Below are 27740 nucleotides of genomic sequence, written 5' to 3'. Positions count from 1 at the left end.
TATCTGTCTAAAATTAATCAAAAACTAATGAAGTGCATTTTGATTGTCCAATGAATTTCTAAGATTTGAAATTTTTCAACTAAAATGAATGATTTGTATGATAGAAGAGATTACAACAATAGAGGTAAAGAAACTTATTAAGAGCAGAATATTTACAGTTTTTTTTATGGTAGAAAAATATCAGTCTTACTCTTCCCTTTACAACTATAAAAAATTATAGTTGAATAAGTTTTTTATAAAATAATTAGCAGCCTTTGAAGTAAGTTTAATTTTTGATACTTTATGTTAAAAGGTTGTTGAGATTTTGTATTTTTAAAGGGTCTTACATTCCATAATTTTGTAATTTCTTTATGCATCTCTGGTTTATCAGAATAAATTAAAAGTTACTAGTTCATTTTAAATTAGTTTCAAGCTATTTTTTTTTATTCTAGTAGCTACTAGTACTACTATTACTACTTCTAGTATTTGGATATTTTTATTTAGAACTTAACCAATTAAATATAGCTATTTTGTTTTTAAAAACATACCTAATTCAAGCCTTTTATAAACTGTTCTAAACATATATTTATTAAATTCCCAACAGGTATAAATTAAGATAAAAAGCTAAATATTATCTGTTTGAATAATTATAAAATATTTTTATTACTATAAGGACATTAGATTTAAATGTGCATTGTAAATTTTATTATGTTAAACATTTATTTAGATATTAAGCTAACAACATGTTCATACAATGTCAGTGATAAATACAAGCTTTATGATAGTATTAGGTTGCTATTTTTAAATTAAAATTTTCACAAATTTTGTTACTTGTTGAAAACTGTACAGCAAAAATGTATTTTAAGTATTAATAGTTTTGAAGTTTTGTTATTATAGAAATGAAATACTTTTAAGTTTTTTAGACTCCAAAGAAAAAACTGAAGATGACATTGATCTTGATAGTTTAATTTGTCAGCATCATGAACTCTCAATTAGCAGTTCTACAGAAAGTAATTTTTAATTCCTAAAACAGGGTTGCCACACATTCAGGATACTCTTTAAACTAAGGGTATAACTCAGGATAGTATGAGTTTTTTAAATTTTTAAGATGACTTTGGATAACTCAGACTAGTTTATAAATTTTTAAACTCATGCTGAATCAGATTAGTTTTTTTTTTGTAAATGAAAATTTCAGGTTAATTTTTTTCTCCATCTTGAATGGGATTTAGTTGTCCAATTTCAAAATTTTGTTGTTTTATAACCATTTTTTTTCTAGAAATCTATATTTATTGATTTTATAGGTTTTTTTAGTTTTTTAAGTCTTGCTGCTTTACTTAGATACTTCTTTAGAAATACCATTGTATTTGTTGTTTTAAATCTGAAGTTAGTATTTATCATGATTTGAATCTATGTTAAATAGAAACAGTTTAATGAAATGAATAGTCAAATTATTCACACTCTTTTTTTGTCATCTTAAATGATTTAAGCTTTAAGTATTCCATCTTTGTAAACAGTTTTCCTATAATTTTAGTAAACATTGAAAAAAAAAGCATATATATATACAGTTTTTTAACTCTAGAGGTTTTAGACTAGTTTTTTATCACTCAGGGTAGTTTTATGATCTAAAGAGTGGCAACCTTTATACAAGTAGTATTTAATTAGCATTTTAAATTGTTTTAGATATTTTTTTTAGTTTAATAGTTTTTGTTTTGTAGCAAAATATGATTATTTTAAAATATGTTTAGGTAATTAATTATGTTTGGTAGGTTCGAGTACTTTTAACTTTAATTTTGACTATGTGTAATATAATGATACTTTATAAAATTTTGACACTTGAATTATTTTCTAGATCTAAGCAACTCTTTTGAAAATGCAAGCTTATATTCACAACATCAAAAAAATGAAAAAAGCAACTTTAAAACAAATTCTGTTTCTTCACCAATAAGGTAATGTAAATTTGTTAAATACAACTAGTTAAAAAAATCATTTTAATTCTTGAATTATTTGTTTCTTTTTTTTTTTGTACTGACTATTTTAGTGAATGACTTTTCAAATTTTTTGTTTGCCATGTGATGAATTTAATTTTTTTCTTTGAAACTTTTTGGTTATTTTACAAACTATGTTTTTTTATAGAAAACTAGAAAAATTTAATAAAAAAAAATATATAAGTTTTATTACTTAACACAAATTTAATATTTTTCTTAACAATCTTTTAAAGACAAGTTCTATTTTATTTGAATTTAACTATTCTTATACTCTTCTTTTTTTGTAAATTTTACAAAACAAAATTTTAGAAGATGATTGAATCTTAATAAAAAGTAGGATTTTCCCAAATTTAGCAAAATCACCCCTTTAGGAGCGTATTTTGTCTATCTTGGGCCGTTAATTAGTTAGGTGGATAAAAAGTAAAATTGAAATAAACTAGTAAAGGGGCTGTATCTAATAAATAAAGATGATTATTTGTTAAATTTCTGCCAACGGGGCGTTAATTAAAATGAGTTTTAAAAACCTTGATCTAAAGCCTTGAAAATTTTAAAACCATTTATTTGCATTACTTGAGAAAAAGTTTATACTAGTTTAATTAGAATTATGATAATTTAATAAAAAATCTAGTTGTGTACTTCGAGTAAGTAATTATTAGTTAACAGCTGCAAAACCTTTTTTTTTGTAAGCACTGCATTGATAAATTTTATAGAAGTGAAAATTTTTTTGCGTTATAACTTTTTTTATAACTAAAGATACTAGTTTTTGCAAACCATTTATTATAAATAAAAACTTTAACATGAATATAAAGTTAGAATTTGATTTATATACTTAAGTATGCTCAAAAAAAAGTTAATAAAATTTTACTTGTTATGTTTAGTTTTCATATAATTTTATTTATATATTTAAAAGCTTATTTAAAAGCACAAAGTAAGCTAAAGGAGCCTTAAAGTAAAACTCAGCCCATACAACTTGTTGCAACAAAGTTGTTTTTTAGCACAGTGGTATTCAAAGTGTGCAGTTTTACGTTTAGTTTTAGTTTTGATGTGTAGTATATATTTTATCAAGTATAAATGTAATCTACTCTAATTTTTTTTTATAATACTAATTTTGCAACTACTAATTACATAGTTATACATATTTTTTCAAGTAAAATAAATTAAATAATGCATTTTTAGTCTTAGCTATAAAAATAAATTAAGTGTTTAGTTTGTACAGGTTTTTTTTCTTCAGTAATTTTATGTGTGAAGCATATTAGAAGGAAATTTATACAGCACACACAGTCTAGCGAAAACAGTTGGTTAGCGCTTTTTCATAAAATCTCAAAGATGTAAAGCAAGTATCAATTAATATAATATAAAACTAAAATAATGTTTTAATTCAAAATACAATATTTAGGAAGTAACATAGCACAGAATAGATGAAATAAAAAAAGAACAGTAGAAAAATAATTATAAACAGCATTTGAAAAAATATAAACAAACATTAACAAATATTTAAAAAAACGAAATATCTCATTGGAACTAATAATGATGATCACATAGATACAACAATGATTATTACATAATATTTTTTAGTTAAATTAAAGACAGATAAATAGCAGCAAATTATAAAGCCAAAAGATCAGTTAAAAGTAGTGATTAAATTTAAAAAATAACTTTTACATACACATAAACATTATTTTTGTTTATGTTATGCTTATAACTGATTAACAGTAGTCTTTAATTAAAAAAAGTTTCATTCTTTACAAGAAAGGTGATTTTTTCAGATCTAGAAATTTTTGATATAAGATTCAGTGTAAAACTAAAAAGCTATAATATTGATATTAAGTGTTTTACTGTGCTTGAACATATAAAAACTATATTCAAATTTTAACTAGAACTATTAAAAACGTATGGCTCTAAGTAGTTTAGATTAACTATATATCTGTTTTAAAACTTATTATGTTAAAATAAAAGTTAATATATATTGTACTATTAAAGCTTCTAAAGTATATTGAAAGTTTTTAATTAGACTATATCTTGACTACTTAACTTAAAAATTACCTTTACTGAATTAATAATGATATTAGTGTACTTTTTATTAATATTTAACTTTTGTAAGATGTTATGTTTTATTTTTTTAACAAGTTCTAATTAGTTTCAAGGCAAAAAGAAAACAATACTTTATGATTTTACTTTTGTCAATTTTACAGTGACGTAATTTTTGTAGTAATTAAAATTTACTCTTATTTATTTCGTGTGTATTCTGTTTAAATGGCTCATGTTTTAATACCTGGGTCCATTGTTACTTAAATAATAATAATAACAATATTTTAGTATAAGTATTTTATATTACTTAGATAGCTAAAATAAAATTTGTAAATTGTGTTTTAAAAACTAAATACTATTTTAATTTATGACAGCATTATTCGTAGAAGATTCAAAAATGAGTTACATATTTCAAGTTCTGCTCCTAAACCAACAATTAACAAAGCATATGAATCTGACATTCCACTTGTTAGTTTACTGTTAAGCAATAGCTTTAAAAAAGTTTACTTTCTACAAGTTAAGCCTTTGTAAACTTTCTGATAAACAAAAATATAGAGTTTTTTTGTATACTTATTAGATTAAAGTTTTAATATAAAAAACTTAATTATCAATTTTCTATTTAAAATGCATTTATGGATTTTACTTATTATAAATTTTTTAACTTGATAAATTAAGTTGTTATTATCAATCGTGTGGCATTGTTTTATTCTATAACTTTTGTTTAAAGTAAGAAAATCTGATGATATTGTTTTTCTATTTATAAATATTTAGCTGAAATACTTGACTTATTTTCTTTGAGATTAATTGAAATAAAACTAAAATAGATTTTCATCTAATATTTAACTTGGCCTAGTTATATTATAAAGAAGTTAAATGAGTTTTAAAACAGAAAACGGTTTTAATATAGATAAATTTAAACAAGTATATTTTGAAAAAGATTAACTTAAAAATTTTAAGCAATTATTTTAACCTAATATTATCCTTTAACACTCAAATTAGGGTAACATAGACCTTTTTAATTATAACTTGCTGTATGATTAAATAGAATATTAAATTTTACCAAGGCTTAAAAACTTACAACAAAACTTATTAAGGTAAATATTTTTTTGATAAAAAAATAAGTTGAAAAACTCAAAGTATCTGAGTTATGCAGAATATAAGTTGACACTAGAGTAGTTTTTAATTTTAGTAGCTCTAAATTGATGAAATAAATAAGTTGTTGGTAGTTAATACAAGAGCAAGAAAAGTTTGCAAAAATTAGATTTCTAGATAATAAATCTAATATTTAAAAACACTTTATAATAAGCTTCATATTAGGTTTATTTTAACTGAAGAGATAGTTTAAACACTGCAAAACTCTAGATTAGGAATAAACTTAAAATCACTGAATCGTTTACATAAAAAATATATAAACAAATATATTTTTTTAAATAAGTAATTGTCCTGACGAATTCATAAGTAAGATGATAGATAATTCGAAAATTAAAATAAAAGTTACGAAGAAAAATTAAAGTTTAAAAACATTTCAGAATTACTTTTAATTGAAAAAAAATGTATAGTTTACAAAAAAGTTAGAAAAGTCTTTGTCAGAACAAGTTAAAGACGATAAACTTATATATACATAATAAACAGTTAGCAAATAGTTTATCAATAAAGATAAAATGAACTGAAATCTAAATAAAATATAAGTTTTAATGTTTTGAATAAAAACGTATCCGTTACATTAGTTTACTTTCTAGACTATTAGTTGGCAAGTAAAAGATTATCTTAATGGTAAAACAGCAGCTACTGATCATATTGAAAGTTAAAGTATTTGTAAAAATACCCAGATATATATCAATAAGTTCAAAGTTTAAAATTATACCAAATTAGAAACATATACAACTAAGATTGTCTTAATAAAACGATAATCCAAGTATGAATCAGCGTTTTATGAAACAAGGAATTAATTACAATTTTAGATTCATTTTACTTAGATAATGATGTTTTAGTTGATTTACAAATATCTTTGTTTTATTGATTTTATTTTTTGTTCTAAAAAAAATAAGTAATTTCAAATCACAGTCCTAATTATAAAAATAGTTTTTATACTATAACAAATTGATTTATTATTTTAGTATAAACGCTTCACAACGACTGAGGGAAATTTAAAACGGAGTATTCTAATAAATAATGAACTCTATGTGTATTAATAACTGGTATTTCTTATTTATTCTTTTTATAATCTATTAAGCAACTTATTTTTGTATTAGCATAATATTCGTTTAATAACCTTGTTACTTTTTAATGAAAATTAATAATAACGAGCCATTTAGTAAGTAAATTATTGAAATTGTAATTAAATGCTTAAAAAAACTGTTTTTACGGTTTAAAATAGTTTACTTTACTGAATGCGCTTATAAACGATTAAATACAGTGTTAGTTTGAGCACACTTAAAAGTTGTTTAACTTATTGCACTTTCTTAGCCTGAAGCTCCATTTAGAATTTTATGGCTTAATACACTAATGAATTAACTTTTAATTAATAAATTTTAGGTGATGAGTTAAACAAAATTTTTTGTTTGATAACCTTAAGTTGTAAAATAAAATCACATACTTTATGTTACACTACTTTATTTGAAAATTCTACTTAAACTTAAGTAGTTATAATCCGTATTTTATTACTATATTTTGTTTTATATAAGTTGCAATAACGAGTTTTGAAACTTATTTTTACTGTTAGACGTTGTAGTATTGTATTTATGTAGTTGTTAACGCATAACAAATGGCAAACGATTTTTTTAACGTCATAACATTTTATTTTTAGCAGTTGATCAAGAAATGCGTATTTATTTAAAATATGTTAATTTAAAATGAACTTACTTTTTAAACAGAGGTCTGTGAAAGTTTTGATAATGCAATAAACGTTTAAAGTAAATTTAAAACAAAAGTTTAAGTTAAGGTTTATTAATTTTAATCTAACACTTTCCTTCGAAATACTTAGTCTTTAAAAATCTAATACTTTTGCTGATGATTAGAAATTAAGATCCTTTTTAAAATACAATGATTTAAATGAAGTAAAAATAGGTATGCATACTAAATTAATAAATACTATGTATATTATGCAATATTAGAATCTTAATACTCAGAAAAGTACTAAAAACTATTTTTTGACGATATATTTTAAAAATCCAAAATCTTAAGTTAGTATTCTAAAAATAAAGTATGTAATAAAAAATCTAATTCTGTTAACTTTTCTATCTGCTTAGTAAACTTTAATCTACTTTAATGTAAGCATTTACAATCATAAACTCTTTTATTTTTTTTCGGAACAAGGTAAAAAAGATATGCTTTTAAAAAATCCACTTTTTTAAGTTTATTGCAATTTATAATTTTTTATATCAGTGATATTTTGAAACGTTTTTTTATGAACATTTATGTGCGCAATGTTTTTAGTGGTAGTTGACATTAAGCATAAATTTTATTTAATTTAAAAGTTGATATATCATACTGCAAGTATTTTTCATAGACACACAAATTAGAATTGTTTTATGGATAAAACGACTTAGTTTTTAGTTTCTAAATACCTGCAATAATTTCAACGTATAAAAATACTTATTCAGTGGTGCACGAAGATTCAAATTATGATATTTTAAGATATTATAATTTTGAGTTATTATAAAACATCTGTTTCACAAACACTTTTTCAAACTTTTTAACCACAATAATCATTTGAATTAAACCTTCTGGTACAATGTTTTTAAATTTATGTCTTATATACAACTAAAAGAAACTTAAAAGGTTGTTAAAAATAAGGTTATATTCAATAACTTAAAGTTTTTTATTTCAATTGATTTATTTAAATTCTAATATATTATTGTAATAATATTAACTAAATCTACTGCTACATTTTTTTATTTAATTAAAGTAATTATTTGAAATAAGGCTCTTCAAAAAAAGAACTTCTGGATTCGAACCCTTTTTAATGTAACTAGTGTGTATAGTATTTTTTTCTGAATTATCGGTTTATACCAGTGTTCTGTGCAGAATTTTTTTTTTACGTTTAGATAATAAATAACTTAAAAAAAATCATCTAATCACTAGACTTTATAAAACTTAAAACTGTTTCCTTATAAAATATTTAAGTTTTGTTGATAAAGTTATATGAACAAAATTATTGTCTTAAATGCACCTTTAAGAATATCTTTTTGTTTTCAAATAAAGTAAATGTATTTAAAAGTCACCTTGTTTAATTATGTCGTCCGTTTTTAGTTACCTCTGGTTAGAGCTCAATCAAATCAGACTTATTAATTGGTGTTCCTTTTTTAGTTTTTATTTACTAAAATTAATTTTGTTTGTAATACAATATGTTTTGGAAACATTTTGACATTTGCTTATTATACTATTATATGCAATATATCAGTAATAAAGAGACGAAAAGTTAAAGTAATTTAACTGTTTAAAACTTTTTAAGTAAAAAAAAATTAGTTATTTCTTTAATTTTATAATATAAATTAGAATACAAAACTTATTTTTATGAGTTCATTGATTTTAAGTTTAAAAAGATAGCTTAAACAAAATGATTAAATTAGTTAAAAACAACTTTGTATATTAAAAAAGGCTATCTAATACAGTTTTAATGATTAGCTATATAAATGTTTTGCAAACAAAATTTAGAATTAACATAAGTCTGTTATTCTGTTTGTCAGCGAATACAGATTTAATAAGTAAAAACTTAGAAACACTGTGTCAATTATTTTACCTAGTTAAAGTTTTTAGAATCGTTTTGTCCATTTTTTATAAAATTAATCAGGGCTAATAACATTTATAAATAGTTATTGCTCTGTAAGAATAAAAATGATCAGGCTGTAGCTATTGTTTTTGTCAAATTTATATAAAAGTTCAACGCATTTAACCTTTGAATTTTAACTCGTTTTAGCAAGTTTTTAAATAACATCATAGTTTTAAGATATTTCTTTATACCACTTAATTCATTAGTGTTATTTAAACTTTACCGTTATAAAAACATGTAAAAAACATCTATTTAGTTTATTAGGGTATTTTTTCCCGGTTGTATATTTTTACTAAAAGAAGTCATATAACTTGATATTTTGTTTTTCTAAAAGTTTTAATGTAACTTTTTTATAAGTCTCAGTAATTTTTTAAATACATAAACTTAGTACAAAATTAGTTTTATATTTTAAAACTAGTCGTTATTTGAATTTTTTTATTCTATAGTTGGCTTCCTGAAAAGTTGCATGTTGTCTTATTGCAAAATATTGAACTGGTGTACATTTGAAAAGCTGTTTTTTTAAATACACTGTATTTATTTTACCATAGTTTTATTTTAATTAAATTCTAACTATCCTTTTAAGAGTTTTAGAGTGAAGAGTTGTAAACAAATGAGAGTATATTTTACCTGAAAGAGAAGTTTTTTATAGTATTCGAATTTTTTCTTTAATTAGCGCAATAATATTCCTATTGATTTTTTCTATATTATTTTAATACTATTAGTCTTAGTATGAGTATATAACTTCAATGTTAACTGGACGGTGAAGTTTAAAGTATAAATTAAATTTTTGCACGTTTTTGTATTAAACACTAGAATAAAAAAGTAAACGTTATTTAATTTTGAACAAATTTATTCACTGAGATTTATTTTGATGTACATCTTATCTTTCATGAATACGTTTATAAAGTTATTAGTTAAAGAAAAACAAATAAATAAATAGTAAAAAAATTGTAAAAATTTATGCACTTGTTAATGAAAGTTATTGTTTTTATATAATTAAAAATTAAAAAAAAAAGTCTTTTAAATGCGACTAAAAAAAAGATTGTGAAACCACAAAAGTAAAAAAACTATGCGACCTAAATATAAAAGATTAAATGAGGTCACACAAAATAAGAGAAATTAAAACGAGAGAACTTTTTATCTTTGCTTTATTTAAAAATTCATTTTATTGTTTGTTTAAAACCGGCTTTCTTTTTTCATTGCGTTATAAGTAGGGTAGTCTTCTTTTGTTAGACAGACTGTTGTTGATATAGTTTTGTTTAACTTTATTTATAAGTTTTTTTATGTTTAAAAAAAAAATTAATCTTTAAGTTATAAAAAATTATTTTTTTGTTTGTTTTTTCTTTAAAAATTTTTAAGAAAAGGTTTAAGTAATTTCAAAGTACATAAAGTAAATAGTTACAAATGTAATTTTGAAACATACTGTTTATTAATAGATATGTATTAGCAATGAAAGAGGTAGGTATTTTGCTATTTATTATATAAAAAATTGTTGTTTAATTTATTTTCTAACGCGTTTTTATTTTTAGTACAAGAAATGAATATTAAAAAAAACTTAAAAAAATTGTTTTTATTGTGTTTAATAAAGTATAAGTTGATAAAGAAGTCTAGATTTTTAGTATTTTAAAGTATCTTTGAATATTATATATAAACAAAAATAAAACTTTTTTGTTTAAAGTTATTGTTATACTATTATTCTAATTTTATAACTTGCTTCTTTAAGTTTAACGTAAACTATTTTATTTTAAATATGAATTCTAATTAAAGACAGTTTCTGAAAATGTGTAAACTAATTGGTATAAAAGTACACTGTATAATATAGAAAGAAAAATTTCGAGTATAAGATTGAATGAAACACAAATAAATTTTTAAATTTTTGCAATTTTTTAAATATTAAGCTTATTAAAATTCAATAATTTGAACGGGTTTATTGTTGTTACTTATTTGACCTTATTACTTAAATAACAGTTTTAAGGGTTATTGCAGTATGGTTTTTAGTCTCAAAAAATCTTTTTTGTTGTTTACTTATTGTTGCGTTTAACTTAGGATTTAAGGCAGTGGTTATTAAAAATTAATTAAATTTAACCTGTTACCAATAAAGAAAAATATGTAAGCTCATCAATATTTTATAGATATATGTATTTTATAAACCGTATAAATATTAATTTAATTTTCTGTTCAGTTACTTTTCTAATATTTTTATCTTGTTTTTTTAGTGATTTTATTTTCTAGTAGATAGTATGCCTGATTTAGTAAAATAATTTGATGTAACTGATTTGGTTAAACATTACATTTTTATACATTTCTAATTTAGTTTAAAACTCACTGAATTTGTTAGATTAATCAGTATATAACTTACAATTTTTTTTTGTATGTTAAATTGCTAAAGTCATTTTAGCATCAAAATATTCTTTGATATTAATTAGTTATTCATTTCTCTAAAAAGACTATTTATGTTTATAAAAACTTATACAAAATAAAATGTTGCTTTTTTATAATTTTATCCATTATGTGTTACAAAAGTTTTTTTGACTAATTAAAATTCATAAAGTATGAAAAAGAAACGGCATAAATTAAAAATAAATTAATCTATAAACATTTAACTGTAAAGAGTTTCTAACAAGTTTTGATTACGTTTAAAACAAGGCTTTTTTTAATAATCCCAACTAAATATTAATTGTGTATTTTTATTAAAATGATTTTTTTTAAAGTCAGGGTTGCCAAAACACCTGGAATCCTGGAAAAACTTTGAATTTAAGAAATTTTGAATAAAATCCTAGAATTTTGAACAAAACTCACTAAAAAACCTGAAATTTTTACATATTAAGTAATAAAATTTCTATTTGACACTAAAATTTTTTCGTAAAGATAGTTTTTTTTTTGTCATCATCAAACATATTTTATATCAAAAAACACATTTAAAGAAGCTTTAAGATATCTTTTCAATGTCCTTATACTATTAAACACAGTTTTTTACCTTGAACTTAATTTTAAACTAAAAATAAACCCTAAAACATGTAATTTGAAAACCTGGAAAAATTTACCAAAAACATTTGGTAACCCTGTAAAGTATACTAATTCTACACCAAACTATATCGGACATATGTAGTATACATTTATTTAAAAGGGTTTTATTATTTTGCAACTTTATTTTACTGATTTTTTAAAAAATTTGTACATAAAAATAATCTCTTTAAAAGCATTAGTTATTAAAAAGTATATATATATACATAGTTTCTTAAGTTTTATGATAGTGCTCTAACTAAAGTTTATATAGTTTTCATATTATAATTAAGTAAATTCACATGCTTTTGTGTAATAAAGTTTACAAATCCTAAATATTCACTTAAAAAAAACTAGTTTAATTTTGTAAAAAATAGGCTGGTTCAAACAGGTTAGAGCACTTTTTTTTTTAATTGTTTTGACCATTAACATAAAAATTGTTCAACATGGTGACAAAGTTTTACAAAATCAAGACCGCATAAAACCCAAAAAAGATTAACTGAACTGTCTTAATGTTTTTTTTATCAAGCTGACTAATTTATACTATTCTCTGTATAAGCATAGAGTTTACAAGCTTTTAAAATGCATTTGTATATCTTGTATAAAAACAATAGGTGCACTACACAGTCCACTTCGACGATACTTCAAAGTGTTATGACGTCAAACTTCCTACGTCGTCTATATGCGCGAAACTCATAGATCGAGTGTTTTTAACTCGCAAGCAAACATGCGAAGACCTGTTAACGTGGTGCTTGTTCGAACAAGATACAAACAATATGACTGGTTAGATATGCTTTTCTTTGTGTCCAGAAATAATTTAAGATTTTATCGGGTATGTAGGGTTTATTTTAAAATACCTACATAAAATCATATAAAGTAGGTTATTTAACTGATAATTAAATAACGTGTAATTAAAATAAATGTAAACTATACTGAAAAAAAATACTATCGATCTTAGTATTTAATTTAAAAAGTATTTAGAAATAATTTAGTTCTCACTAAGTTTTTAATTCTTAAAACACGTTTAAATTTTCTTTTTATAGAACGAGTAGTAGAAGACAATGAAATAGTAGAACGGTTAGTTGTAGGAAAATCTCATGAAAATATAAATAGATTGAGCTTGAAAAAGAATTTCAATAAGTATTCTCTGCTTAAAAATCCTGAAGTAAGTTTTATTATAAAGATTCTTCTGAAGTTAATAAATGTAGTATGTCAAAAAATGGTCATTTGTTTATATCCAACTTGTGATAGTTTAAATTTTTTGTACTGAACTAAATTAAATTTCTAAGTAACGATATTAGAACAGTTTCGCAAACCATTTTGTTTTAGATATTTTATAAAAAATCAACTTGAGTATAAATCAAAAATCTTAAATTTTATTTTAAGGTCAGAATAATTTTAAGTTTAAGCCTAAGCTTTCGTTCAGAATAAAAGTTCTTTTTTTCAACAAAAAAATAAAAATCTTTTTAGATTTTATTTTTATTTTTTTGTTGAAAAAAAGAACTTTTTGTTTTTCATAAATCTACTTTATCATTACAGAGTTTAAAATAAGAATCAGTTTACAAATTTTAATGATATAACAAACCTTTATTATGTAAGTGTTATATTTAAAAGGAGAAAAGATAAAATGAATAAAGTATGTTTTTTACATAAGTTTCAACTTGTTATACTGTGTTTAGTTTTGTAAAGAAAATTAAGCAATAGAAAAAAGTAAATATGAATATTTTCAAAAAATAACCTATACTTTATTAAAAGTTGTTTATTTTTTATTTAATTCAGAAAAAAAAGTCGCATAAGCAGGTTATAGATTTAAGATTATAAAAAAAAAAGTTTTAATGATTTTAATTGAAAATTTTGAGCAAAACTTAATAATAACTACATCTTATTAGTAATTCTTCTCAGCACTAAATTGTTTGTCTGAAAGGAATCTATATTATGTAAGTATAACACTTTTTAAGTAAAATAATAAGATAAATATAATGAAATACTTTTTTGTTTTTAATACCATCTTTAGAATATATATTTATAATGTTGTTGTGTTGTATAATATACTTCTCTTGTTTGAAAGTCAGTTTTTAATTTTAAATATGGTCTAGCTTCTTCATAATAAGTCTATGTATTTGATAAGTTTCTTTTTTCTTAGTTTCAAAATGTTTTATTAGATACAAGCAAATACTTATAGCCTAGAAATCCCGCTCTCGTTTGACCTACATATTGTTTTAGAATGAGGGCAATTGAGTTTAAACTTATGATATTAGAACTCAGTTCAAATGAGTTCAAATCTGCAAGTAGTAAGCTTCAATTGTTAGTAAACTATCGCTAAGATTTGTTTTAAAATATTTATGTTGCACAATTGCACTGTTAAGTGCTGTAGTGTTATATGCTTTGATTTTGTAAGAATGAAGCTTTTTAAAATAAGTTTCAATATTGTTAAAAGTGCTAATAAAATTAAGTTCAAACTATGTTAAATTTTTAGTAAGTTTTAATGTAATTTTTTTTTGTGTTAGGTTGTATGTCTAATAATACTCTCAGGGATTGTTTTTAAACTGAAAGTAATTTATTGATTGTCTGTACTAATTTTCGCTAATGCAGGTTTTTAAGCTTGATACACATGGGGTTTAATAACAGTTAAAACCTGTTTATATAATTTAAAACTATTTTATTTTAAGTAGAATAGATGTTTCAAAATAACACATTCAAAATTAAAAATAGAATTTTATCAAACAAATAAATAGTATTTATTATATAATTTTTTTAAGTGTTAGTGATTTTTCAAGTTTATAAAAGTATATTGGTTTTATAATATATTTTGTCTATTTTTCAAGTATGTAAAAGTAAATTAAAGTTTTTTCAAACGAATGGTTAAAAAAATAATTTCAATGTTTTAAAATTTTAAGAAAGTAGCAAATTTTATTATAGTTTCAATATTAATTTTTATAATTCATTTACATAATCAACATACAGAACATCTTAAGTCTTAAAAAAAATACCCTGAGTTTAAAAGTTAGTAAAAAGCTACTAATTACTAAGGTGCAAATCTACAAACTAAGACAAGTACTTTTTATCGCATCATTGCAATCCCATTTAAAACTATTTTTACCTTTATATTTGAAACTTACATTTATAATAAATTTACAGTTGACGCTACCACCGAAAATGCTTATCATGCCAAAAAATTTCAATTTAGAACAAAATGGAGGAAATATATCGGAATCTGCAAAAAGAATCAACTACCAAGTAGGGTGTTTGTTACTTTTATGCTAAAAAACTATTTACTACTTTTCTTACTCTACAAAAACGTAACTTTTAGTGTAACAAATTTTTATTAAACCATTTTATTTAATTAATTGCTTCACAAGTAGGTAGTTTTTAACGCACGAGAAGTTAATATGGGCATATATTATAAGTTTAGGTTTAACGAAAAAAGTAAAAATATAAGTTACATTTGTAACAACTATAAAAAAGTACCTTACAAAATTAAAACAAAAATTTTTATTAAATGCAGTTCATTCTTAATTTTATGGTTAACATAAAGGTTTGGTCATAACAATTCTATCATCAGACCAAAAGTCTTCGGTTAACTGAGACCCGGGTTTCGTTCTCATTAAAACTCGTCAGTCAACCGCAACCGAAAAAGCTTGCAGTCGTCAATCTACAAACGGTCTATCATGATCAAAATCAAAAAGAGCTTTTTGGGTCGAAGCGAAAGCTGGGTCTCAGTCTACTGAAGGCTTGTGATCTGATGATCGAATTAGTATGATCAAACCTTATGTTAACTTGAGTTATTGTATGGTTGTTTAGACTCTGTAGACTCTTGCCGATTTTTTTTTGATTTTTTGATTATTAATTTCTGTTTCCATCAACTTCGGAAAGTTATTATTATTTTCTTAACTGGTTATGTCTATTAAATTTTTTAAGTTAGATCAAAGCTCATGCTTATTTAGTTTAAATATGTTCATGTTTTAGTATAAAGGCATGCGATTTAGAAGTTGTATTTGTTACAATGACTTTTTTAACAAATTACTTGAATACTTTTGTAATTTAAAATTCGATTAGTAAACTTTTTTATTATTATGTTATTTAACTAAATCATAACTTTAATAATGTTTCAGCACATTTTAGCAAAGACTTCTTCAAAATTTTGTGGTCTTCTGTATGTAAATAACTTCGCTTCTTCTATGTCTTCGTCAAAATGGAAAAAGTTATTTTGCGTTTTGCAAGATTCCGGAATCTATTATTCTACTAAAAACAATTCATTAGTTAGTCTATTCCTAAAAAAACATACATCTAAATTACTGTTTATACATTTTAAAGCACGGAGTATTCACAGCAAAAGTTTATTTTGTTAGTGGTAGAATTTTAGAACTTTTTGTAAAAAAATAGCTACAATAAAAATTAAATTAGTAATCGTAATACATAAAAAATTAAAGTTATATATAAAGCACATTAATGTTTTCTGTTCTAGGTAATTAATTTTATATATTTTTCATAAAAATGCTATTTTCATAAATTTGCAAACTAAAGTTTTTAAAAGTTTTACAAGATAAATTATATACTAAATATATAGTTTATTTTGGTTTGAAAATTGACTTCAATTGTAATTTTAATCATTTGTTTCGTTAATTTTTTTATTAGATGTTTGAACCTTCTTTGATTATTTTTCATTTAATCATTTCATATGATTCACTGTTCTATTATTAACAAGTTAGGTAAAATAAAAAGTTCATAGAAAAATTAAGTCTATAGCATCTTTACTTAATGGCTAATAATTATTTTGTACATGTAAGTTTTTTTAATTTAGTGTTTCTTATTAGATTCTTAGAAGTATTTAAGTCTTCACAATTAAAACTAAAAAAAAAAGTTACCGAAAAATTCAAAGATTTTTTTATCCAAGTAAGCTAAGTTTTTTCAACAAAAAAATTTTTAAAACCAATTGCATTTTGATATATAACTAAATTGTAAATAATTGTTTAAAAAATTTATATTTTTGTGTCTACTGTTTATATTAAAGCTTTTATCTTTTTTAATTATTATTATGACTATAAAATACTACAAAACAATAAAATCATTTTTTACACTATATATGTGTCACTTATAATTTGAACAGTTATAATACAATATTATAAATAGTTCAACTATAAGTTAGTAAATTAACATACAACTTATTTATATTACTAAGAAGTATTTTTTGTTTAAGTTAATTTAAAAGTATTATTTGTGATAATTTAACAGTCATTAGTATAGTGGTAAATATATAATTAATAGGTTAGGTAAAAAGTTAATGTAGCAATTACTAGTACTTCAGTACCATAAAAAACCAATAATTCAAATTCTAATTTAAACAAAAACTATCACTAATTTAATTTTTTTAAGGAAGTTCAACATTTAAAGTTAATTTGCTCAATTGAATCGTCAGAAATATGGAGCTCGTTTTCGAACAGTAAAATCTGTAATAAACAATTAAAGTCACCAACTATTCAAAAGTTTTGTATAAAGGTAAGTGTTAAAAAATTAGAAAATAGATTTTTTATTTATAAGAAGCATATTTAATCTAAAATATTTTGTTACCTTAATCGTTTATTTTTATCTAAATGATGTATTTTTTAAAATTTAATCTAATTAAAAAACCATACTTTTAACAAGTAAAAGTTTTTTATTAAAAATATGTGACATAAGTTTAAAAAAATTTTTAACGCTATAATGTCTTGAACATATTTTCTTGTGGACAAACTGTTGGTTCAAAGTAAACGTTTTTCTAAAAGTGATATAAAACTATTCTTAAATGTTTAAAAAACTTCAACATTTTTAATACATATATATGCCAAAAATAAACTTAAAACTAACATGAATATTCTTATTTTTTATATAAAGTTTGTGAAAACATTTAAAACTATAACAATAAAGTTTTATTAAAATAGCCAAGAAAATACATAGAAGATTTAAGTGAAGTTTGGTTTTGTTGTGAAAATGAAAAAGTCAAAAATGCTTGGATAAGTTGTTTACGAATGAAGTCTGTCAGTTAAATAAAGTTTTCTATCTTTTTTATAAATATTTTAGATTCGAAACCTTAAGTTATTTAAAAAATTTTCACTCGGTGTTCTAAAATTTTATATTTATCTAAGATTTAAAAATTTTTACATTTTATTTGTTTTATTCTTAAAACAGTATCAAACAGTTTATTTAAGTTTCATAACAATTTTTACGCATTTTGAAATATGTTCATGGTAATAACAACGTTTTTTAAACATTAAATATCAATCATTATGCCAAATTGTTATATTTAATATAATTTTCACTCTAACAAGGAATTATAGCGATTAATAAAGTAACAAATAGTTTTACCACAATACTTAAACTACATAAGTCGAATATTTTAGCACTACTTTTGGATATTCAATAATAAAAAAATCTGAATTATTTTTAGCATAGCTTTCTGTAAATCAAGAAAAAGTACAAGTTTTGTTTTATATTTGTAGTTTGGAAAGGACTATACTTTAAATTGTTACAACCTAGCAAAAGAAAAAGATACAAAAAGTAAATTAACCCGAAGTATTAGCGAAAAAAGTATATATGTAAGTTTTTTTTTATATAACAAAAATTAAAAGTCAAACATGTTAAGTTCTACGTAATTGGAAATTTTTTCGAATCTAAATTAAAAAAAATATTTAATTCAACCTTTGTTCTGTATAAAAATGGCCTATTTATATTGCATTCTGATAAAAGGATGCGGTTTATTGATTATCCTTAAGTTTTCTACTTATTTTAAACTCAATAATCCTTCCTTGTCTCTCAAAGAAATTTTTTAAATTGTATTAAATTTTTATTTTCTTTAAATCAATTATCATGTAATTTACAGTAAAAGAACAACCTCTACTCAATACTTTACTGCTTCAAGGCTTTTTGAAAGGCCTAGTTTTTTATTACCTTTAACCTACATAAGAGAAGTCACGTTTAGATTGGCTGCTAACAAGTGTGGTCACGTGTTACACAACTGAAGTTAAACTTTTAGAGGTTTTCAGCTAGTGTGAGATTACAAAAAAAAGTTTATAAGTTTAAAATACATGCCTATTCTCTTAGTGATGAAAAAAGTTTGTAAAATAAAACAAGTGCAAACGCTAGGACCTTTACAAAGTGTTTAATTTAAGAAAAAAAAAAAGTGAATTAAGTTACTTTATAAAAACTTTAACAAAAAGTATTAAATTTCATTGAAAAATGTCACAGTGCTTCATGACCAACTAAAGTAAATTAATAGTAAGAAATAAAACTTTGAATGAAAATATTATGCATTATAGTAAAAGGAGTAATTTTCATTAAACAATTTATCAGTGGTTCATGACCAACAAACATAATATCTTGAAATATTTGTTTAAAAGTTTGCATAACTGCTCGGTGTTTATACTCGTAGAAAATTTATCAGCAAACATACTAAAGACCAGTTGCACATTTAGTCACGTTTTGTTTGTGTTTTTTAAAAGATTGTAAAAAATGGTGTTGTGCAAGCAATCAGTTTTTTTATTACTAGTTTTTTTGTTAGTTTTCAGTATAACTAATGGAATATAAAAATTTTGGACTTACTTTGAATTTTATTTTCCAGCAAACTATAAATTTATTAAAATGTATATATGCTTAGTAGTTATTGGAACTCATATAAAGTTTCAATATTAGTTTAACAACAATAAAGACTAAAACTCTACATTTTTTATAGCTACAAATATTAATTATCAATTTTAAGCTTGAAATAACAAGTTTGTGTACTAAATAATAGTTTTAATTTATATTAAAGTTGATATTGGCAGTGAATAACAAGCTTTTTTTTATAACAAAAATACTTAAAATGAAAAACATTTCAATAATGAGACTTATCAAATTAAATTCAAACACAATCAAAACTTTAAAAAAAGAACAGTGATATATTACAGCAAACAAATAAACTTTATTAATCTAAAAACCTTCACAACTACTTTTTGTGTCAGAGGTTCGAACGTCAGAGTGACAATTTTGCTTGCATGGACTTCAGTGGGAGCAAGGGAAGAGTTGTAAAGGATCCGTTGGAACTAGAAAGTTTCAAAATGGAGCAGAAGTTGAACTGGTCAAAGGGAAGAAGGCAGACGGATAGCAAAAAGATAGAAAGAAATAACTGTTTTCCTGGTTGTTTGTTATATCCAGCTTGATAGCTTAAAGTTAATGATAAGTGAACGAACTTGCTTGGTTTCGTTGAAAAGGAAAATCGCTTTTCAAAAGTTTGTAAAACTGGTTAAAGTTTTTCATCCGCCAGTCAACAAAAAAACTTTTTATTTTAACTTTTACGCTATTATTAATCAATTTTACTGTTAACTATAATTTTTTAATAAAAACAACTTTAAAATCAATAATAGTCACTAGATGGTATTTTTACCATAATTAGGTAGCAATATAGAAATCTTATTTTCATTGTCACTCATTTAAAGCAGGGACCTTTTATTAACAAAAATCTAATTTTTATAAAAAGGCTGTTCGTTGGCCAGGCCACACTTAAAAAACGTATTCATTTGGCCGGAGTTTTTAAAGCAAATTCAGTAATAAATCATAAAATACTGTTTTAAACTTAAAGGTTGATATAATAAGCAATAAGCACTAGTATTCAATAGTTATTAAATTTAGAGGCTAATTGTAAGTTTTAACTTCGAAAACTTTAGTTTTTATCATTTTTAGCATGCTTTAGCTGAAAAGTACATAACGCAGATTGTTGCTTTGCGGGCTGCTGTTTACAGGGTTCGTGCGCGTCAGGCTAAGTCAGGCTAAATCAGTTTTTTTGAAAAAAGCTGAAAAACGTCAGTCTAAATCAGTTTTTTACTTAAAAAATTGAGAATCTCAGTTTTTCTCAGTTCAAATGCTTAAACATTTTTGATCAAAGTCAGTCAGTATTTAAAAAAATAAATGCTTTGTTGAATCTATAAAAAAATTTTAAGAATCTTTTTTATTTTGTTTTGAGTAGATTATATACGTCATAATTATGAAAATTCATAAAAAAAAACAGTTTAAACATTAAAGTTTAGTTCAACAACTTAGCTGTTTGTTTAAATTTGTTTACATCAGCTATGTTTTTCAGAGCTTGATTGGTTGAACTGTTTTAATTTATAATTTAAAGGCTTTATACGAAATACTTTTTAGATTAAAACTTTTAGCAGTTTATTCATCTATTTTACTGTTTGTTTAAAATTAATAGAGATATTCACAACACTAAAACTTAGCCGTAAAATATAAGTACTAAATTTTATGGGAGTACAAATTATAGGAACAATTCATTTTTCTTTACAAAAAACAAAATATTAAAGGTTTTTTTTTTAATTTAAGTGTAAACTTTTTAAATCTGAAATGACATCAACAATCACTGTATTTATTTAGAGTATAGGATTTATAATTATGTATCAATTTTAAGTATTAGTCAAAATACTATAATATTTTTTTTAACTTATTTTATTACTCGTGTGTAAGCATTTTATTTTAAATTTTAATAAAACACGACAATGCACGTCGTTTTATTATAAATCTTCTGGTTATAACGTTTTTAATTAGTGCTTGATTAAATTGAACAATTGTGTTTAGTAATATATATATATATAGTTTTTACACTAGTAATAGATTAGATATAACACTTATTTTAAAACTTATCACTGAATTTGTTATGTTAAGGGCATAGGGGGGTTTTCACCTTTTTCACAATATAGTCTAGTTGTATATAGTTGTAACTAAGCTATGAGTTGCTTTTTGCAGATTTTTAAAGCTCAAAATATTTTCGAGATAAAGCTGGTTGAAGTCGTAGACTACAATAGTACTAATCAAGACCCCCAGTACCTAAAATGACTTCTAAAGGGGATTTTCCTTACTTTGAAAAAATGTCAGGCTAAATTCTCAGTCAGGCTAAATGAAAAAAATTTCGCGCACGAACCCTGTGTTTACCAACGCCTGATAAATATTATTTTACATCCGAGCTAATACCGGCCAATTAAGTTAGGATACAGAACTAGAAATTAAACACTATATTTTTAACTCAATATGATACACTGTATTAAATCTTGATTTTATTTTTTGTTTCATCTTTTAAGCTTGGCTTATGTAAATAAATAACATTTTGTAATAAGTACTGATTTAAATTTAATAAGTTTAACTTGTTTTGCAACTTTTTTAAGATACCTTTCTTTTTTATAAAAAATTAACACTATAAAAACAAATATATTTAAAATACAGCTTCTTTACCGAGAAGTTTTGATGGAAAAAAGAACGGAAGTATACGAAAATCATCAGCTTGGATAGACAGGGGTATGTTAAATTTCAAAGTAATAATAAGATAACTACTTTTCTCTTTTTAATAGAATGCTTTTTTTCTTTTCCTTTTTTTTTTTTTTGTTTTTAAGTTTATTAATTATATATAACTAAAACTTTATAGAAGTTTAGGTAGTTTAAAAACATATAAAGTATGGTTTTTAAAATTTTGTAACGATTAGTTTTTTTAACCTATCATTGAAGACTTGATTATAATAATATAAGATATGCTAATCAGAACATTTATTATAGTTTTAAATATGTTTTAATAAAAGTTTCGGAAGTTTTTTTGTACAATTGATTCAAAGTTTACAAATTATATAAATTTTATTTTAATAATTACGATTGAATACTTTTAGATTAACGCTGTTTACATACTTTGCACAAAACTCTTAACAATTAGTAAATTTTTTATTGTAAAACGAATCGTTTAAAATCAGTGAGTTTTATAATTATAAAGAAATTCAAATTCAAATTTTTAAGGGGCAATATCTCAAAAAATAACTTTAAATTTAAAATATACATGTATTATAAAATCTAAAAAACGATGATTATTCTGGTAAGAAAAATAATAAAAGTATATTTTTAATAAACTGTAAAAACTGCTATATTTAATTGAGTTAAAAAATATTTTGGCCATTTCTCAATAAATAGTTTAAAACTGAAAAAACTGTACGAGAAGATAAAATTAATAAAGATTATAAAAGTATTGTTTTAATTATTAAAATTGATAGTTTCTAATTACTGAAAATTTACAAAACACGGATTGTTCGAACTTAAATTGTCTGAGTTTGAAATGTCGTGCGGCCAAATTTTATACCTTGCAAAGAGTAAATAAAAAAATTATTAATTTTAAATAAAAATTGCGAGAACTCTATATTTTAAGAAAGCTTCAAAATTTTATGTAAGGCATATATTTAATTTAAACCATTTTTGATTTACAATCATTACCTAACTTGGAATTTACAGTTTTAAGGCCATAGGGGGGGGTAGACCATGTTTTTTACAAGTTGATCTTATTTTATAGAGTTTTTACTAAGCTTCAAGATGCTTTTTACCGTTTTTAAAAATTCGAATTAGTTTTTGAGATATGACCGGCCAAAGTCGGGCCGCATAACAGGTTCCTTATGGGGAAGGAAAACTAAAACGGCGAAAAAAGACTAATGCATTCAAAATGTATCTCCTCCTTCATTTTTTAAGCAATCTTCTTCAAACTTTCACAGTCTATTCTTTATACAATAACAAAAAAACGTTATTTGTGACTTTAAAAAATTTTAAGTAAAAATACCTTTTTTTTGTAAAAAAAAAATTTTTTTGATGAAAATTCACTTTTTTTTTTAATTTTTGTCATAAAATTACAAAAAAAAGGTATTTTTACTTGAAATTTTTTAAAGTCACAAATAACGTTTTTTTGTTATTGTATAAAGAATAGACTGTGAAAGTTTGAAGAAGATTGCTTAAAAAATGAAGGAGGAGATAGATTTTGAATGCATTAGTCTTTTTTCGCCGTTTTAGTTTTCCTTCCCCATAAGGAACCTGTTATGTGGCCCGACTTTGGCCGGTCATATCTCAAAAACTAATTCGAATTTTTAAAAACGGTAAAAAGCATCTTGAAGCTTAGTAAAAACTCTATAAAATAAGATCAACTTGTAAAAAACATGGTCTACCCCCCCCTATGGCCTTAATATAATATTAAAATTTAGTTATATATGTATTATCTCTTCTGTAAGCTGCATTTAGTGATCCATGGCAACCATTTAAAACATAAAATAACCTTAAAAATTTTCTGAAAAAGTTTTGATTTTATCTTTAGTAGTGAATGTAGTATAAATTGTTTTTTTTTCTAGGAATTTTTTTTAGTACATACTTGAAAATAATTTTAATTTTTTATGATTGAAATAAATATAAAAAATTATAAAAATATATTTTCAAGCTTCATGAAAATATAGTGCTCTATCTTAAACATATAGAAAATAATCTAATTGAAGCTCAATAAATTAGTATTAAATAAATTGTAACTAAGTTAACAATGTTTTACCTGTAAAGGATCTTCAAGACTTAAAAGCGAAGAAAAAAATTTGAAAATTGAAGTAGAAAAGTTTAAGACAGTGTCAAAATATAAAAATAATACTGTATAAGAAATTATATGATACATTTCTATCATATGATTTCTTGTTCCAGACTTATTTTTATTTCTTTAAAAACTTTTTAAGGTATAAGAATCTGAATAATGAAGCTTGAAGTTTAGTCCTAAATTATGGTTATGTCACACAAAAATTTTGTAGTCAATGTATACTTTTATTATGATTTCACTGCTCATACAACCATCATTGTTAGGTGGTTCAAATACAAAGAAGTAACCAAACAGGCAATTATGTTTTAAGTCATACAGAAGATAAACATTCTTAGTAATAAAACAAATATAACTCAAGAAGTTACATTTTATTGTGCTACTTGTGTATTTTTCTTTATAAAGTTATTTATTTTCTTTTTTTTAACAGGGTAAAATATGGATGTCAATTCAAAATTAAGATGCATTTAAATCAGTAATTTATCTGAATGTCTTTGTAGTAACTAGGTATTAATGTTAACTAGATTTATGATTTCCTAGCTTTTATTAATAACCAGTTGGTTAACAAGTTATTTATAATTCGTAAAGGTTTATTATATGAAATCAAATTAAAAAATTCAAACAGTTCTTCATCATGGACAAAAATGGTTCCATGGCAAGCTCACTAGAGAAGAAGCAAATAATAAACTTGGCTGTGTTGATGGGTTTGTAATGTTTAAAAAGTGTTTTTTTTTCAACTATTGTTTAAAAATGCAAGAAATAATTTCTGTTAAACTTTTTTTAGTTCCATTTTGAGAGGAAAAAATTGTTTTGGTTTATTCTACTAACTGGTTGTAAAAATATTTGAAATGTATTTAAGTACACTTTATTCTAAACTTTTACAAACTTCACGTTGTTTTTATTTGTTCTTAAATCATAAATTTATGAATTTGAATATTTATATAAGGGTGTAATTTGGTAAACAAAGGAATAACTTTTATAAACAATGTATAAAAATCAACAGCACATACTTAGTACGAGACAGCAAATCGACAGGCTGCAACGTTCTTAGTTTGATCTACAACCAAAAGCCAAGACATTACCCAATAGTCATGGTTGGTGTTTTTGCATGAACTTAATTACTTGTTTATATTCAACAAAAACATCGGCAAAAGTCTGCAGAGCAGAAGCCTTGACTTTCGTTTGCCGTGAGACAAGCTCAAGTTTAACAAAAGGATTGATCATACTAATTCGATCAATTGTTTGAATTCAAGTTTAAATTTAAAAAAAAATTATGTAAATTATTTTTTTTATAAATAAAGAAAGTATAAATAATACAGACAGAGACACCGTGCGGTGGTTTATATTGCACAATCGACGACGGTAGGACAAAATTTGAAAATGTGCTCTGCCTCGTCAACTTCTACAAAATAAATAGAGGCGTGCTACCTTGCCCCCTTGTCAACGCCTACAATAAAATATAAATCTGAATTTTTTGAAATCTGAAATTGTAAGAATAAGTAAATTGTGTCTTATGAACTTGATTGTTGCCTATGTTGATGCCTCAGTGACTTGACAAAATAGATAGTGTTAGCATGACTGTTTTAACACTTGGTTATACATTATTTTGGTGATATAAGTAAGTATGTACTGCAATACTAATGAATTAATGTATATACTTAGTGTTTTATGTAAACTAACTTTATAAATAAGCTGAATAGTCGTATTATAAATCAGCGACGTCTTCGCTAAAGTTTTTTTTATTCAAAAGGTCAAATTCAAAAAGTTGTACAAAGCTATTTTATTATTATTTTAATGTAAACTATCAGTAGCTTCTGTAATCTCATCTGTGATATTATTTACTGTTCAATTAAAACTAGTCTGCTCTTGTTTTTAGATTTTAGTAGACATTCTGACAATATTTTTGTAAATTATTTCTGTTAAGCAGAGTTTGAGTCAAGTGTTTTAAAACACACTTTATGTAAATTAACTAGTTAACGTTTATAAAATTACTCTTCGACAACTGTTTTTTATCATGCAGTAATACGTAACCATGCTTTTAATTAAACAATTATTTCTTGGAATTTTTCATATAATACTTTTTTTTAATAATGTTTTGTTTTTATCATGTATAAATGTGTAATGTTATCTACTAATCTACTTTGACTACTATTTTTCTAAGCTTACTTAAAATTTACCCTGCTGAATTCTTGTAGAGCTTTCTGTAAACGATTGTTAAAATACCGGATTGGAACGGAAATACCCATTGATGTATAGTTTAAATAGTACTTTGTAGAGTAAACATATATAAAGTGTACAATTAAAACTTAGTTTTGAATCTTTAAAAATTTAAATCAGTACTTAAGTTTTTTGGTAATAAAGTTTTTTTTAATAAAAATTAGACGATGTTATAAAAATTGTGAGAAATAGAAAGTTTTTAAAAGCTTTTAACTTGGAATATACAGTATTATAAACTCCAAAAAAAGTTTACATTTATGATTTTTATACTTTAACAAAATGTTAACTTTTTTTAAAATAGTTTATATTTATAAATTATATCATTTTTGTGTGCAAGTGTGGTTTCGGCTTTAAAGATATAAAAAATATTTGTACTAAACTTTTTTAGGCTGTCATTTTTAACTACAGTCACCTCTCGCAAATCTACGCACTCGTTTGGTTACGCAATTTAGAAATCTCAAAAAAGTTTTTTTAATGTTTCATATTGTGAATTTACTGTAAGTATTGAGTTAACAATGTACAATGTTTTTGTTTTTTAAATTCAAATCATAGAAGAAAATAAAAAAGATTTTTAATAAAAAATATTTTTGCGTTTTTATTTTTTGCCTTCCATAAAGAACCTATCAAACTCTATGGCTTTGCTCTTTATATTATATTGTCTTAGCCCCGATTTGTACCTTAAAATCAAACAAGGTAGAACGTTCAATTAATCACAATATTTATGGCGTAAAGTTTCATTTCAACTTAATAAATCTTTTATTTTTAGCTGATTTGTTCCTTTCCCACTGTATATTGAACTTGTCTTGTATGATGTTAGCGAAAGATCTTTCTTTAACACCATGCAACACAAGTTTAATCTTAGATAGCTAATGAATAAAGTATTAAAGAAATACTTTGTATTGAAATATAAACTTTTTTTTTAAATTTTGCACATGCTTGTACAACTTTAATGAAAACTTTTTTGTAAACAAAAGAAAGCCACTATACTGTACTTAATCAAATTCATTATAAGAAAATACCTAATATAATAGGTATATTTGCTACCTCTCGTTTAGTTACGCGTTTTTGCTGTTGACACAATGTGCGTAGATTTGCAAGAGGTGACTGTACATCAGTTTTTTATTTCAATAAAAAACACTTGAGAATCAATAACATTTATGTTTTTATAAACTGTATTTTTTGATATTACAGCTGTTTTACTAAATATTAAAGAATAATATAAATATTTTTAATTATGTAAAAAAAATGTATTTAAGAAACTTAAGTTTAATAATTCAGTACCTTTTGAGAGTTGGTATATGAAAATATGACAGGTAAGTTTGTAATTTTTTTGATATGTGAAATATTTTATATCAAATAAAGTTCGCGTATTACGCATTTTAGA

At 23.2% G+C, this 27740-nt stretch overlaps 1 protein-coding gene across 2 annotated transcripts; it reads left to right on the top strand.

Annotated features, from left to right (window-relative positions):
• On the top strand, positions 1-27494 carry LOC145834118 (growth factor receptor-bound protein 14-like). Of its 2 annotated transcripts, XM_082941472.1 has the most exons (16): positions 1-124; positions 903-989; positions 1829-1925; positions 4367-4460; positions 12381-12549; positions 12810-12931; positions 14905-15003; positions 15879-16025; positions 17140-17262; positions 17685-17780; positions 18243-18338; positions 19740-19914; positions 21994-22065; positions 24765-24843; positions 25143-25233; positions 25459-27494. In XM_082941472.1, exons 1-16 carry the CDS (start codon positions 85-87, stop codon positions 25600-25602), a joined length of 1731 nt encoding a protein of 576 aa, XP_082797598.1. In that variant the 5' UTR covers positions 1-84; the 3' UTR covers positions 25603-27494. The 2 variants fall into 2 exon arrangements, with proteins under 2 accessions (XP_082797598.1, XP_082797599.1); XM_082941473.1 differs by lacking the exons at positions 1-124; positions 903-989; positions 1829-1925; positions 4367-4460 and adding an exon at positions 10120-10221.
• Positions 27495-27740: the final 246 nt, after the last annotated feature.

Source organism: Thalia democratica, chromosome 4, assembly GCF_965202585.1.
Source record: "Thalia democratica chromosome 4, ktThaDemo2.hap1.1, whole genome shotgun sequence".
NCBI classification, from domain to species: domain Eukaryota; kingdom Metazoa; phylum Chordata; class Thaliacea; order Salpida; family Salpidae; genus Thalia; species Thalia democratica.
The sequence above is the reverse complement of the archived record's forward strand: the minus strand, read 5'-3'. Positions and strand labels throughout refer to the sequence as shown.